The sequence below is a fragment of the Balaenoptera borealis genome (genome assembly GCF_965194805.1).
Source record: "Balaenoptera borealis genome assembly, chromosome: 4".
Taxonomy (NCBI): domain Eukaryota; kingdom Metazoa; phylum Chordata; class Mammalia; order Artiodactyla; family Balaenopteridae; genus Balaenoptera; species Balaenoptera borealis.
Window position 1 is genome coordinate 114,813,368 of NC_138861.1, and position 13,370 is coordinate 114,826,737.

General features: G+C 39.9%; 1 protein-coding gene across 8 annotated transcripts in view; it reads right to left on the minus strand.

Annotated features, from left to right (window-relative positions):
- The window catches only part of SLC9B2 (solute carrier family 9 member B2), a 45,824-nt gene extending 33,167 nt beyond the window's left edge, over positions 1-12,657 (minus strand). For 2 of the 8 annotated variants that reach the window (XR_014243646.1, XM_082389100.1), the window contains exons 1-2: positions 12,212-12,657; positions 230-359 (exon numbers count right to left, since the gene is read on the minus strand). Coding sequence is in view for 7 of the 8 variants with exons in the window: in XM_082389100.1 (XP_082245226.1) it covers positions 230-319 (90 nt within the window). In the remaining variant the exon portion in view is untranslated. Of the gene's footprint in view, positions 1-229; positions 360-3,816; positions 3,939-12,211 lie in introns of all 8 variants that reach the window. The other 6 variants (XM_082389099.1, XM_082389096.1, XM_082389098.1 and 3 more) reach the window with 5 other exon arrangements.
- Between the last annotated feature and the right edge of the window lie 713 nt (positions 12,658-13,370).

Here is a 13,370-nt window from a genome sequence, read left to right on the forward strand (position 1 = left end):
GTTAGGCTGGGAACACAAAGCACTTCACAGGCTCTCCATGTAGGGCCAGCTGCTAAGGACTATCTAGGAAAACTGGCAGTCACACCTACTACACCAGTTTGGGGATTTAAGAATGGGGAGAATTGTTAATTGAGTGATAGAGAATGAAGAGAACACAATTCTGTCATCGATTTGGAAACGTAGTCCCCTCCTTAAGGAAATGGTTGGGATGTTCTACATTTGATCATACCTGTTTTTCTTGACACCTGGAGGCTGTGTGATTCACCTCTGTGGATGGTTCTGAATCTTCATGGTTAATTGTTTTATCTTGATTCTCCATGATTTATAATTAAGAATGATAGAGGGAAGAAGAACAGGATCTGTTTTGAAGGAGAAAGAGTATAGATATAGAACAGCAATTTGAGATTTAAATGAATGAACTGTACTTATTTTTCCCCTTAGTGGCTAAAATATTTTAAATTAGACTGTTCTTAACTTTCAATTGCTAATCTTTTCTTTGATTACAATATATAATCCTAATTCTTACCTACCTTTTTACCTTTCTTGAAAAAGCCCTTGTTTACCATATTTTTATATGATTTCTTTCCCACCCTGTTTTCTGACGTGTACTGCAAATAATCCCAGCAATATCACTGTTCAATTGTCCTCTCTAATGGGCCAACTTGAAGCAGGAAAGCCCCAGGTAATTTTCCAATGTTGATATGAGGAAATGAGTCACCAAAGAGAAATCTATGGATTCCATCATATTCAGAGAAACCAGAGTCACTAATTCCTGCCTAGTTCTTATTTCAAAATTGAAGTTAAAAAAAATACAACAACAATGATGGAGCAGCCACAATGTCTTAGACACTGTGATAAGTGCTGTGACAGACTCTTGGTAGTCACTGTGGGTAATTCAAAGATTACCAAAGCACATCCTTTGTTCTCTACAGACTTACAGTACACCAAGAAAAATAAATTTGTATGAAGTAACTAAAAAACCTGTAGGGCAGACCTGTAGGTTGCCTTCATAAACACCCACTTCAATCTCTTCTCCCTTGGCTTCCCATGCTATATGGGCTGAAAAGCCAAATATTCTAATTCCTAGCTACTTCTGCAGCTAGAGGTGGCCATGTGTCATAGTTCTATGCAATGAGATATAAGTGGGAGTCCCTGGGGAGGGCTTTCATTCCCAAACAATAAGGCAAGACCTTTCAAGGATCATACTGTTTACTCTTTGCCCTCTCACATTTCTTTCTCCTTCTTAGAATGTATATACCTCCTGGAGGGCCAACAGTCATCTTTTAACCAGGAAAATAAAAATCCCTATGCAAGGACAGTAGACAAGTAAGAAGGAGGACTGGTTCCTTGACGACATCATGAGTTGCTGAGTCAGTCTTGGACTGCCAAGGTTTGGAGTAATTGTATAAACCACTATTAGCCAAGTTTGCTTTTTATTAGTAACCAAACTTATTCCTAATGCAACAAGTACGATGAGTATTATAATAGAGGTACAAACTATAAGCATTGGCAGAACCAAAGAGAAATTATGTGAGAGAAGGGAAAATCTAATTCAATACACATTTGAGTGCCTAATATGTGCCAGACACTATGCTAGACCATAAAGACAGGGATAAATTAGCTAGGACCTCTGCCTCAAGGCATCATTTTCTGTTTAACAAAATGCCAAGATGTTTGCATTTAAAATTTCAACAAAAATGATATCCTTTCCACCACCACCATCATCATTTTTCTTCCTTGCAGAATACAATGTTGGCCAGAGTGGCATCTCAAAAAGCCTTCAGTTTGATTTTTATTATATATTATATAAAATAAATACAAGTATATAGAATGATACATTACATATGTGTATGTGTTTATGTATATGTATATATAGTTTTTAAAATTTAAATACTTCAAACTTCAGACTCATGAGAAAGAATGGCATTTTGACAGGAAAATGCTGGGTTCAGAGAACCCTTGCCTTAAAGTCATCGAGGCATGAAAGCCAGTGCGGTGCAAGGGAAAACTCTGTTAGAGCCTGTGGTGGCAGGCTATGGATAATGAGAGACGAGGCTGGAGAGTTAGGACATTGTATCCCAAACCATGACACTTGGCCTTCACCCTCTGTAGAGACTGACCCCCTAATATAGTAGGTGACAAAGTCTATTGGCTCTGGATTTGGACAAACCTGGGTCTAAAGTCCAGCTCCATCATATACCAAATTTCTTAGGCTGTTTGTAAGTAATTCTCCATCTGTACAATGGAGACAAGAGTAGGTCCAACCATGGATATGGTAGGCATTCACTAGTGTTGGTTATTAGCCATTCATACTCCTCTTCCCTAATTATCATAAATCTCTGAGATTCTTTTTGCTTTTCCTCTTAAAGCAGGACAAGGTCTCCCCAGTCTTGAAGAATTTGCTACATAATTCCATTCATTTTCTTTGATCATGCTTTTAACCTCTTCCTTCCAAGGCAAACTTCTTGATTAGGGGACGTAACACTACTGGCTAAAATGAATTTGAGAATTCATTTTATTAATGTTATTCTAGTCATTTTTAACATAAAAAATCAAAATTGGGCATGTTGCACAATATATGCTATTTTCGAGAATTCATATAGTTTTGTGTTTAAAAAAATGTCCCTATTCTCCCATAGTCTCCACCATGGATACCAAAGTAGTGTTTGAGATCAGAGAGGTATTGAAGAGAGAAAAGGTAAAATAAAATACCAGTATTTTAATAAGTCCAGTAAAACAACTTATAACTGGTCAGCTCTGTTTGTTTATACTCTGCTATGTTTCCATTTCCAAAAGAATACTTAAACCACCGGTCTCATTTCAAAACCCAACTTAAATTTAGAAAAATCACAAAAATGTAACTTAAAGCAACCATGTTCATGGCATTTATTGTTCATAGTCACTGGGTCTTGAAATTTACAATATTTACAAATTTACAATAGTATATCCCCCATTAAGAAGGCAGAAGAAGGTAAAGAAATCAGAAAATATGGAAAAATGAGCTTTTTAAGGACCGTAAGAAATATCATGAAGTCCATTAAAAAGCAGAAAGTTTATACTCCTTACTCATAGAGAGGCTCTCAAGTTCTCAGAGCGCATTAACTCTTATTTTGAAAACAGTTCTAATGATTTTGCTCATCTGACTTCCAAGCCCTCTTATGATGTTATACATTAAAATGTAGGAAGAGATTGTGATAGAGACAAATTGAGAGCAGCGTGAGTGACAGCTGACAATGAAAGAGATGGAAAAGATTGCAATCTAATGCTACAAAATGTGGGAATAAGTGTCTTTTTCATAGGGGATATTTATAGTTTTGGCCGGCCAAGCATCTTTCCCCCCCTTGTTTTGGTGATAGCACACTAATCTTCTTTTGTGGAATCCATGCCTCCTCTATTCCCCATACACATGGTTCATGTGAGACTCTTATCCTTCCCTCTCTAATCCCCCATGCTCCACCAATGCTCCAGAGATGAGGACACGCTTGGCCAGCGAGGGAACTCCTTCCCTGGTCACCTTGACCAGTTCAGGCATGAGCATGTGACCCACAGCTGGCCAATGAGAGTCAGGTTTAGGGTGTTCACTGGAACCATTAAGAAAGAGTTTTCTTTCTGTCGGGGTTGCTAAGCCCAGACTTGCTGTTGACAATCGTTGTAACATACAAGAAAAGCCTTCTAAAGAATGAGGTAACTAACCACAGAACAAAGCAGAGTCTTAATATGGAAAGACAGAAAGAGAAAGCTCTAAATTAATAATCACATTGCTGGTACCCCTGAAAGCAGCTCCTTTTCAGTTAGGTGAGCCAATAAATTTCTTACCAGTTTGAGCTGGGTTTCTGTCATTTGCCACCAAATAAATCCTTAGTAAGAATTTTCATACCTGAATTGGCCCTGAAGGAGCCCCTGTATAGTAACAGATGTTTAGAAAGGTGATTCTACATCTTTAAGAAAATGAAAATGAAAAAATTAGGTGGAAATATTTTGTTTTAAAAGGCATTAAAATATACAGTACAGTTTAGAGCTTTTCTTTTCTTTTTCTCTCTCTAGAATTTGTTTATTTATATATGCATCAAAATGTGAACTCAAAAACTATACTCCTTAACAAGATCACTTTAATTCTTTTCAAGTTGCCTGGATGGTTCATAAATATTCAAACCTAGCATTCTGTGTTGGCAAATTTGTAGAGCTTTTCTTTAAAGCGAATGTTAAACAAAAATGTTATATTCAGTAAAATAGGTGTCAGTTACCAATAAAATTAATTTAAGTGAAATGCTTTGTTTTTCAACAATGCTAGTTAAATGATTGATATACTATAGTTAACAGACCCTAATTAATTTTTTTATTGTGTTCATGGAAGTCTTTAAAAGTCTTTGGGTCCAGTGAAGGTTCAACAGAGTTAAGAATCGATATGAGATGCTAGGTGTCTGAGATGGAAAAGTTAAAAAGTGAGGAAATATGGAGAAACTAGATGGCTTCTAAGCAGCTAAAAATCACTCATAGTTTAATGGAATAATAAAAGTTGGAAAGGCCTTTAGAAATTACCTTGCCCAATCTCTTTCATTAAATAAGAAAACTAAAACTTAGAGAAGCTAAATAACTTTTCTCAGTGAACACAGCCAATATCAGCCAAGCCCCATAGTAAAACTATAAAAATCTGTGAAATGAGATAGTTCTTTAATCTATATCTTTGACTTCATGTCCTTTCTATCAAGTCACTGCATTATAATTTTACATTTTTGTTATATTTTGTTTAAAATTCTACTTGTATATACCCATAGTTAATTGTAAGTTTGAAAACACATTCCACAAGCAAATATAAATATTAAAATTTTCTATCTTTTGTTCAGCTCTACTTTTTTCCATTGTTATCAATGTTATAGAGTTTATTACAAACAAAAAATTTTTACTAATCCATTTAAGTTGTACAACATTGGTAACAAAATGAATGAAATAAGAACTTCTATTCTCTTGACAAATATTGTTTACATATTCTGAATTATCAGTTAACTGGCTAGGTGACAACTTGCCACTTAAATATGACTTAAGAGTCTAAGAATTAAGAAGCTTTTCATTTAAAATAAAATCCAGTTAAACTTAGATGGTTTGAGAGATTTTTGTATATCAGAGAATTATACTGAGAACTAGGAAGGCAAGGTACATTTTAAATAAACAGTAAAAGGGCCTATACACAGAACCAAGTTTTTTCAAGTTTTTTTTCCTGCCTCTCAATCAGGATATTGCTTTATTCAGACTGATATACAACCTGTAAACCATATTAGAAAAAAATGTATTTTTTTCAAATGGTGAAATTTTATAGACTTCATAAATTCAGTGAATAATGTGAGTTTAATCTAAGTTCTCTGACTCAAATACAGATTTCAATAGAAGAATGAGGCTTGACGTAAGCCCAGGGACATGGCTGTTATGACTGTTGTGACTGCCCACTTGCTTATAAGTTAGTAGGTCAAGTATTTTCTAAAAACAAATGCAAAGGCTACTGGCCAATCATGCCTCTCTTTAGCATTCCCAGTATATGGAATTTCCTACAGGACTGATACACATACTTAGAAACTATCTTGATTTAATTTGAGCTTTATTTTCCAGTATTAGGCACATATGCCACCAAAATCATAGAGCTGTGGATTTCAAAGGAACAGTCTCCTTTGTCTTTCCTCCAAACTTGAGAGAAAACTGCAGATCAAGAATAATAGATCAAGAATATGAGCAGTTCTGGTATGTATATATACGTAAATAAATAGGAAAAAGTATGTTAACAGTAGTTGCCTTTGGGGAAGGAAATGGAGTTGTTGGAATTTCATTTTTATTCTCTATGTTTCTTTATTGTTAGTATTTTTACAATAAGAAGATTTTCAGGGGCTTCCCTGGTGGCGCAGTGGTTAAGAATCCATCTGCCAATGCAGGGGACACGGGTTCGAGCCCTGGTCCGGGAAGATCCCACATGCCGTGGAGCATCTAAGCCCGTGCGCCACAACAACTGAAGCCCGCGTGCCTAGAGCCTGTGCTCTGCAACAAGAGAAGCCACTGCAATGAGAAGCCTCACACCGCAACAAAGAGTAACTCACCGCAACTAGAGAAAGCCTGTGTGCAACAAAGAAGACCCAATGCAGCCAAAAATAAATAAATAAATTAAAAAAAATTTTTAAATGCAATTTAAAATACATTTAAAAAGAATTTATGCAATTCTTCGAGCTTTAGAGAAAAGATAATGATACAGCTTTCTTTGGTAATAATATTTTTCACAGATAGACTCTGGTAATTTGATTTTAGGTAACTTAATTCCACCACAGATAGACTCTGGTAATTTGATTTTAGGTAGCTTAATTCCGCCTGCCACAATTTAAGTCATTTTTTTGTTTTTGCGGTTTTCAAAGAAGATGGGGGAACTGCCTAGAATCTTCTACAGCAATTTTCAAATATTTTTTTAAGCCAGAGATCTTTTGCTAAATGAAACCTTATCCTGAAATCCAACAAATGGGACAGATAAAGGTGGGGCTGCAGAAGCCCTGTCCACTCACCCCCGTTCCTCCTGGCAAGTGAAGCACACTTTGAAAACCACTTCCGTAAATATGCTTTCATATACAGAAAGAGGTTTGTTAAATCAGCCTTCTCTTTTTCAGGTTATCTTGTTAATCTAAGTGTTTAAAAGTGCTTTCTGTAATATTCCAGAGGAAATGAAAGAATTATCAACTTGCAAATGTCCACAGGCTCTTGGGCAAGTAAAATACACTTACTGCTATCAACTGAATTACTGCTGAAAGATCATTACATGGATAAAGACTGGTTGTGTTATTTTCTGTCTTTGGTAGGACAGGCTGGCATTTAATGGGGTGACTGTACTGAGAATTTACATATATTGCTGGAGTACTCTATGCACTGTAGTCATGCATTTGAAAAAGCATCTCCATGACTGTTCATTAAGTACTCTATAACAATTATAATAAAAATCTCCTATCTTTCGTGTTCATCCATTTATGTGTTAAAAGCATAGGGTCTCCATATCATACGGTATTTCTATGTAGAACATATTGAAACTTTCCAATTTCTGGATTCTGCTAATCAACTCTGATCTAATGCTCATTTCCCAAAAGAAGCCCTATTCTATCAGTGAGGACTTCAGATTAAATGAAGAGTAGGGCTTAAAATTTCCTTGACAATTAATTACTGAAATGACTAAGAATGTCTCCTTGAATGAGAACTACCTTATCGGAAAGTATTAAGTGTTCCAACTGCATGCAATCAAGTTATCAAAAGAAAACAACCACTATTCTATTTGGTTAATTAATATAGTGTTTTGATTGAATCATCATGAAGTAAAACACTATGCAATGAGATAGGAATAAAAGGAAATTATCCCTAGGTAAGAAGGGACCCAATACTTGCTTCTCTTTATAAAAAATCTCTCCCCCCACCCAAAGGCAAATATGTTTAATTGAAAGTTTAAAATATTACTTTTAGGCTTACTAAACTCAGAATCTCCAGAGACTGAATCTCCCCAAGTGTGGCAATGTGACTTATTACCTACCTAAGAGCCATTGCTCAGGTATGCCAGTGGGTCCCTTTGCCACCCCTAGGAATAAATCATGACTGGTCTAAGTCAATCTCTGTAACATCATTCCTCTTTGCCAGTTGTTGGTTTAAGGATGAGCATGATTCATTTCTTGCCAATGAAATTTGCGGGCAAGGTTACTGTGGACCACTGGGTAAGATTTTCCTTCCTAATATAAAGACAGAGAGGCAAGAGGAGAACCCTCTTCTCTTTGTGTGTGTGTGTGTGTGTGTGTGTGTGTGTGTGCGTGTGTGTTAGCAGGGGAGGATGAAGCTGTGGATGGGGATTGTGTTTCTTGGAATTCTAGCAGCCATCATTTATCCATGAAGAAAAAGTCAAGATTAGCTAATGGAAAGCAACCTGGACCTTGATATCAACGTGCTACTGAACAAACCCTGGATCTACTTACCTTAGACATTTCGTCGTATGAAAAAAGAAGCTTGTATTTTTGAAGGCAGTTTTGGCTGAATATCCTGTTACTTATAGCCAAAAGCATCCTAACCAATACAACAGGTGACTCTGATGCAGAGCCGTCTCTGAGAAGCTCTGATAAGGAGCAGTGATGAGGAACCTTTGGCTTACACGTCTCCCTAGCTTCTTGACATGGTGCAAAACCTTCACAGAGGATGAACAAATATTGATAGAACACTGCCTTCGTATCGAAATTTCTCAAAAATGTCCAGAAAATAATATTTCAGTAGCTAAAAATCAGTGCCAAGGTTTTTAGCACCATTCTTTTAGTCTCTAGAGATTGTATAGCTTGTAAGGTTATGTATTTTTTCTGCCCTATCCCTGAAGTTTAGTTGTAATATTTGAATATTGAATTTTTAAAAGTTGGGCTTATAAACATATGATTGTTCCTTTCCACTCATGAAACAAAACAACAAGAACAACAAAACACAACTACCATCACTGCCTGGGGTTTCATGTTTTACTTCTCTACTTGGTAAAGTTCTACGAGTCATTCAAGATCTAACCCAAATGTCACCATCTCAGTTAGTATTTCCTAACTCCATGTAGACTAACTCTGTCCCTCTTTTTTTCTCTCTAAGGACTCATTCATTCAACAAACCTCTATTAAGCTCTTACCATGTTCTAGCCCTTGTGTTAGGGATTTGAATGTGAACAGTCTGACACAGTTCCTATACTCAAAGGTTGCAACCTAGTCAGAGAATGACAGATCATTCCCTAGGTAACCATAATGAAGTGTGGTTAAGTTTTAATTTAAGGCACATGAGATAAGCAACCCCATCTTTTCACAATCATTGAAGTTCATCAGCCTTTTACTGGGTTTCTATGGTGTGTAAACACAAGAGACAGAAAGATGACTGAGATGCAGTCTCTGCTCTTTAAGAAAGGGACAGAGATTGCTATGTGTTCACCAAACCAGTTTCCTCTGCTGCCTAGACACACAGATAGTTGACATTTCCCAGCCTCCCTTGCAGGTCAGTGTAGCAAGTCCCTGAGTCTGGCAAAGGGATGTCGGGATAAATGATGTGTTGTACTTCCATTGCTGTAAGAAAGTTCCCATGTTTTACATTATGTTCTCTCTTTTCCTGTCCATTGCCTGGAAACTAAGGACTCCAAGGTCTTAGGGGATGGCAAAGCCATAATATAAAAAGAGTTAGCGTTCCTGAATCACTGAGGAGAAGGCCACCAGCTGAACACCTGGTTGGGCTTTATATGAATGAGAAATAAGCTTCTATTGTGTTAAGTTACTGAGGTTTTGGAGATTATCTGTTACAGCAGCTAGTGCCACCTTAAGGTAATTTAATTATAATGTGAGAAGTGCAGGCATAGAGTTAAACAGGGGAGAGCAGATAATGCCCTACGTGGCTGATACTTGAATCAAGCCTTGAAAGATGACTTAGTTTCGAAAAGAAAATAAAGACCATTACAGGCAGAGGAATCACATGATTAAGGGGTAAGGGGTGAAAAGGAAAGTGCAGGTAGGGAATTTTGTGCACATCCATGTCAATGAGATCATAATGAGCATCATATGCAAGCTATGTGGAGCGATCAGAGGAAAAAGGACATGGAAACCCTGAGTGTAAATCCTTCTTGTGTCATTGCCTCCTAATTGGGCCATTTGGGGCAAGTTACTTAGCCAGTCTGGACAATTTTCTTCAACCGCAAAATGGTGATAATGCCTACGTCACAGAAAACCTTAAACTAGTACTAAGTACATCATGGAGTCCCAAAAAAAGTCCCCCCAGTGCTTTATCTTCCTTTCACGAGATTTTCCTTGAGAAAGAAGCATACATGTACTGTACTGAAGAGCACAGATAAGGGACACTGGTAAACTCAAACCTTTCATTCCTCCTTATGAACCACAGAAACATAAATAATAGATTCCTAAAAAAACACACACATAAAGAGCTTTTACCGTATTGGCAAGGTATACTTAATAACTTTATAAGGCTGTTCAAAACTCTTTCGAACTTATCATCATTGCACTTTCCTTAACGTGTATGACCCAAGACTACAAAGAATGCTCCCTCATTACACAAGTGCATATACAGGGAGTTCCATCTCCCCACATACTGGTTTCCTAGGCTTTGTGTGAAAAAGATGTAAATTCCTTTTCCCCAGAGGAAAAATCTGTTCTATCATTAGGGTTTGGGTGCCAACCAAGAGTCAGTGGCCTCCCAATTATCAACAGGACTCGTGAACAGTTAGTTACGAACCAGATAGTCAACAATCTCTTGTGATATACTCTGAGAATGTTTTAAACGAAGAAATGTTTTACATTATACTTGTAGAGCAAGAGACTTCAGAGATAATCTAGTGTATGGGTAACAAACTCAAATATCTTCAGGGGGCCAACTCAAATACCTTCGGGGGCCAACTCAAATGTAGGAGTCTGTAGCAACTAGAGAGGGCAGAGCCCAAATGAAGGCATTCAAATCACTGCCAGGCCCTGGATCTAATCTCACGGTTTCATTTCCCATCTAAAGAAACTGAAGAGGTTAGGTTTAGGTGGCTTTTAGAGGCTATACAGCAAACATATTACTCAGAGTCAATGCAGAAAACAGACACGATGCCAAGTATTTTAAGCAGAAAGAGATTTTATACAGAGAATTAAATTAATTGTTGAAAGGCTAGAGATTGTTGAAAGGGCTACAAGTGCAGGGTCTTGGCTGGGCCTCTAGGAATGACTTCTAGAACACTACTAGATGAGCCACCAGGGAATATACTATTTTTGCCACAATCAGGAGGCCTACAGGAACCAAAGAGTTCAAGAACATACTGTACCTGTGACCCTGAGAAGCTGGGATCCGGAAGTTGTCTGGACAGGGAACTCAGAGTATGTTCACTACCTCCCTCAGCTGCCTCTTGACAGCCAGAGAGCTGGTGATTCAACAAGGCATGCTGAGTCTGGTTGCTGTAAGTCCCTCCCAACACCCACAGCTCTGGAGCCTGGACACGGGCACCTTGTGCACCTTCCATGCTAACAGAAAAGAGCCAAAAATATCAGGGAGGAGCAGGGAGGCTTCTGCCTTATCTCTGCCTTTGGAATCTCAGGCAAGTCATCCAGAACTCTAATTTACACCCAGAACTCTGACTGGAAGGGAGTCTGGGAAATGTTTTTAGCTTTCCTGTTTCTCCTGTACAAGAAGGCACACTAGCCACAGGTAGGAATGAGTGTGAGTGCCAAACTTCCATATCCAGCACAGCAACTTACTGTGTAGGCCCCAGGATTCAGACCTACATCACTGATTTTCCCTACTTATTCTATCATGCCTTCTATGGAAACTCTAAAAAGGCAAAAATCTAGTCAATAGGACTGTAATTCTAAAGACCTTAATATGCTAGAAAATATGTGAACCGGTCATTTTGCTCACATCATTAGTGTAGGGTAAATCACACTACCTAATTAATCGTTAGGTATATTCTGATCCATTGGATTTTGAGCTCCTGAATTGTATTCCATTCTTATTTGTATCTCTTGTCCCCAGGCCTGCTTGGCCCACAGACGATGCACAGGTATTTGCTGAATTGAAACGTTTCACTCTTGACTTAGAGAGAAACAGTAAACCAGAATTTCATGAGATACTGTATGGCAGCAATAATATCAGGTGGAGGGCTCATTATAGATGAATGGGGAAAGGGGGTTTTAGCCTTTCAGAGAAAACAGAGGTAGATCTGGCAAAGTAAAGCACCTGCTCTGTCTCTAGCCACTGGTGTCCTGGATTTCTTGATGGAAGGCTAAAGTTAGTGGTGTCTTCCTGCTATTGATCTTTTGGGCAACAAAACACACCAGAATCCAGGGTGAGATAACAAGGCTGACATAACAAGCTGATGCCTGGTAAGTAAAATAAAGCCACAGACTCAGCGTGCGCTTTGAGCAGGGGCTTATTTATATTCCCCAAACAGGAGGAACTGATTAGTCTTAGCACATCAGAGGTGCTAACCCAGGCCACAGTAGCAGCAAAGTATGGTGGATTTTCGAACTAAAACAAAACGAACAAGAAAAACCTACTCCAATAACAACTAACGACAGGAGACACACACACACACACCCACCACTCTGCGTACAACCAGAAGGCGCTGGGCGCTAGCTCCCAGCCTCTGGCCCGGCACTAGAGGATTGCCGCCACGGCCGCCGGTTTAGTTTACGCTCAGTGCTCTCCGGGGGCTACTCACCTAAAGCTCTCCGGCTCAGGCAGCCAGCTCAGCCCCACGGATGCGAAAAGGGGCTCAAAGGCCTGCGGTGTAGCCTGGCGGAGCCGGTTTCCGGGTGGCGAATCGCCCCAGACGGCGGCGGATGCTGCAATTATTGCAGATAGCGGGGCGCTGGGCGCGCCGCCGGGTGTCCGCGGCCCCGCCTTCCCCGCGGCGTGGGCGTTTCCGGGAAGGCGGCCGGGCGCGGGCTGTATGGACCGCTCAGGGAGCCCGGGCGGGTTGGGACCCCGTAGCGGCCACCCCACGCGCTCTCCGCGGGTTTGGGGCCTCAGGGGGCAGGCGCGCGGCTTGACTGGGGGCCCGGACAACCGCGGGTCCACTTCCCGGGACCTCGGGGCGGCGCCGCGCGGTGGGCGGCCTCGCCGGCCCCTGGGGACCGGACGAGCGCGTCTCCCCGGGAAGCTACAGGGATGGTTGCCCAGCGCGCGCCGACCCTGGCGACGTCTCGGCCGGCGATGACGAGCTCCTGGGCGAGGACGCGCAGCACTGCCTCTTGCGGAGCCACGAGTGCTGCCCGGGCAGCCAATTGCTGGCTTTATCGCTCCCTTCTACAGTCTGGATTTTCACTCCACCTTTTTAGTTGTGCTTTTTAGAAGTGTCTTCTCAGGTGGGGCGGGAAGACCTCTCTTCAGGTGACCAATTAAGTGGGATAAAAGACTTGTTCTTCTCCCTTTTATCGCTTAACACTTGCCCTTCTTGCGTTTCAGATTTTAACTTTTCCATCAGCATTCATTTAATTCTGCCTTCCATTTCCGTGTCTTCCTTTCCTCTATATTTCCCTCCCCCTCCCCTTTCAACTAAGTGTGTGTATATGCGCGTGTGCCCCTTTCGGAAATGAAAATTTTCTTACCTGTTTTTCACTCCTTTAAGCAAGTGCCAATTTTAATCGCCCTTTTGCAGGCAAGAGGTACAATGTCACGTAAATGTCTCCACCAGGCGGAAACCACTCATTCTTCCCTCTTAGGTCCTCCCTTATGGAGAGAATGGATGAACCTAGGCTCCGTCTAGTAAGCTTCTCCAGAGCATCTAAAATGATTATTTTCCTAAACGGAACTCTTCCTCTCGTAAAGCTCGCAAAAGTTTCTAGCGACATCCAGCTTCCTCTTATAACAGGAATCAA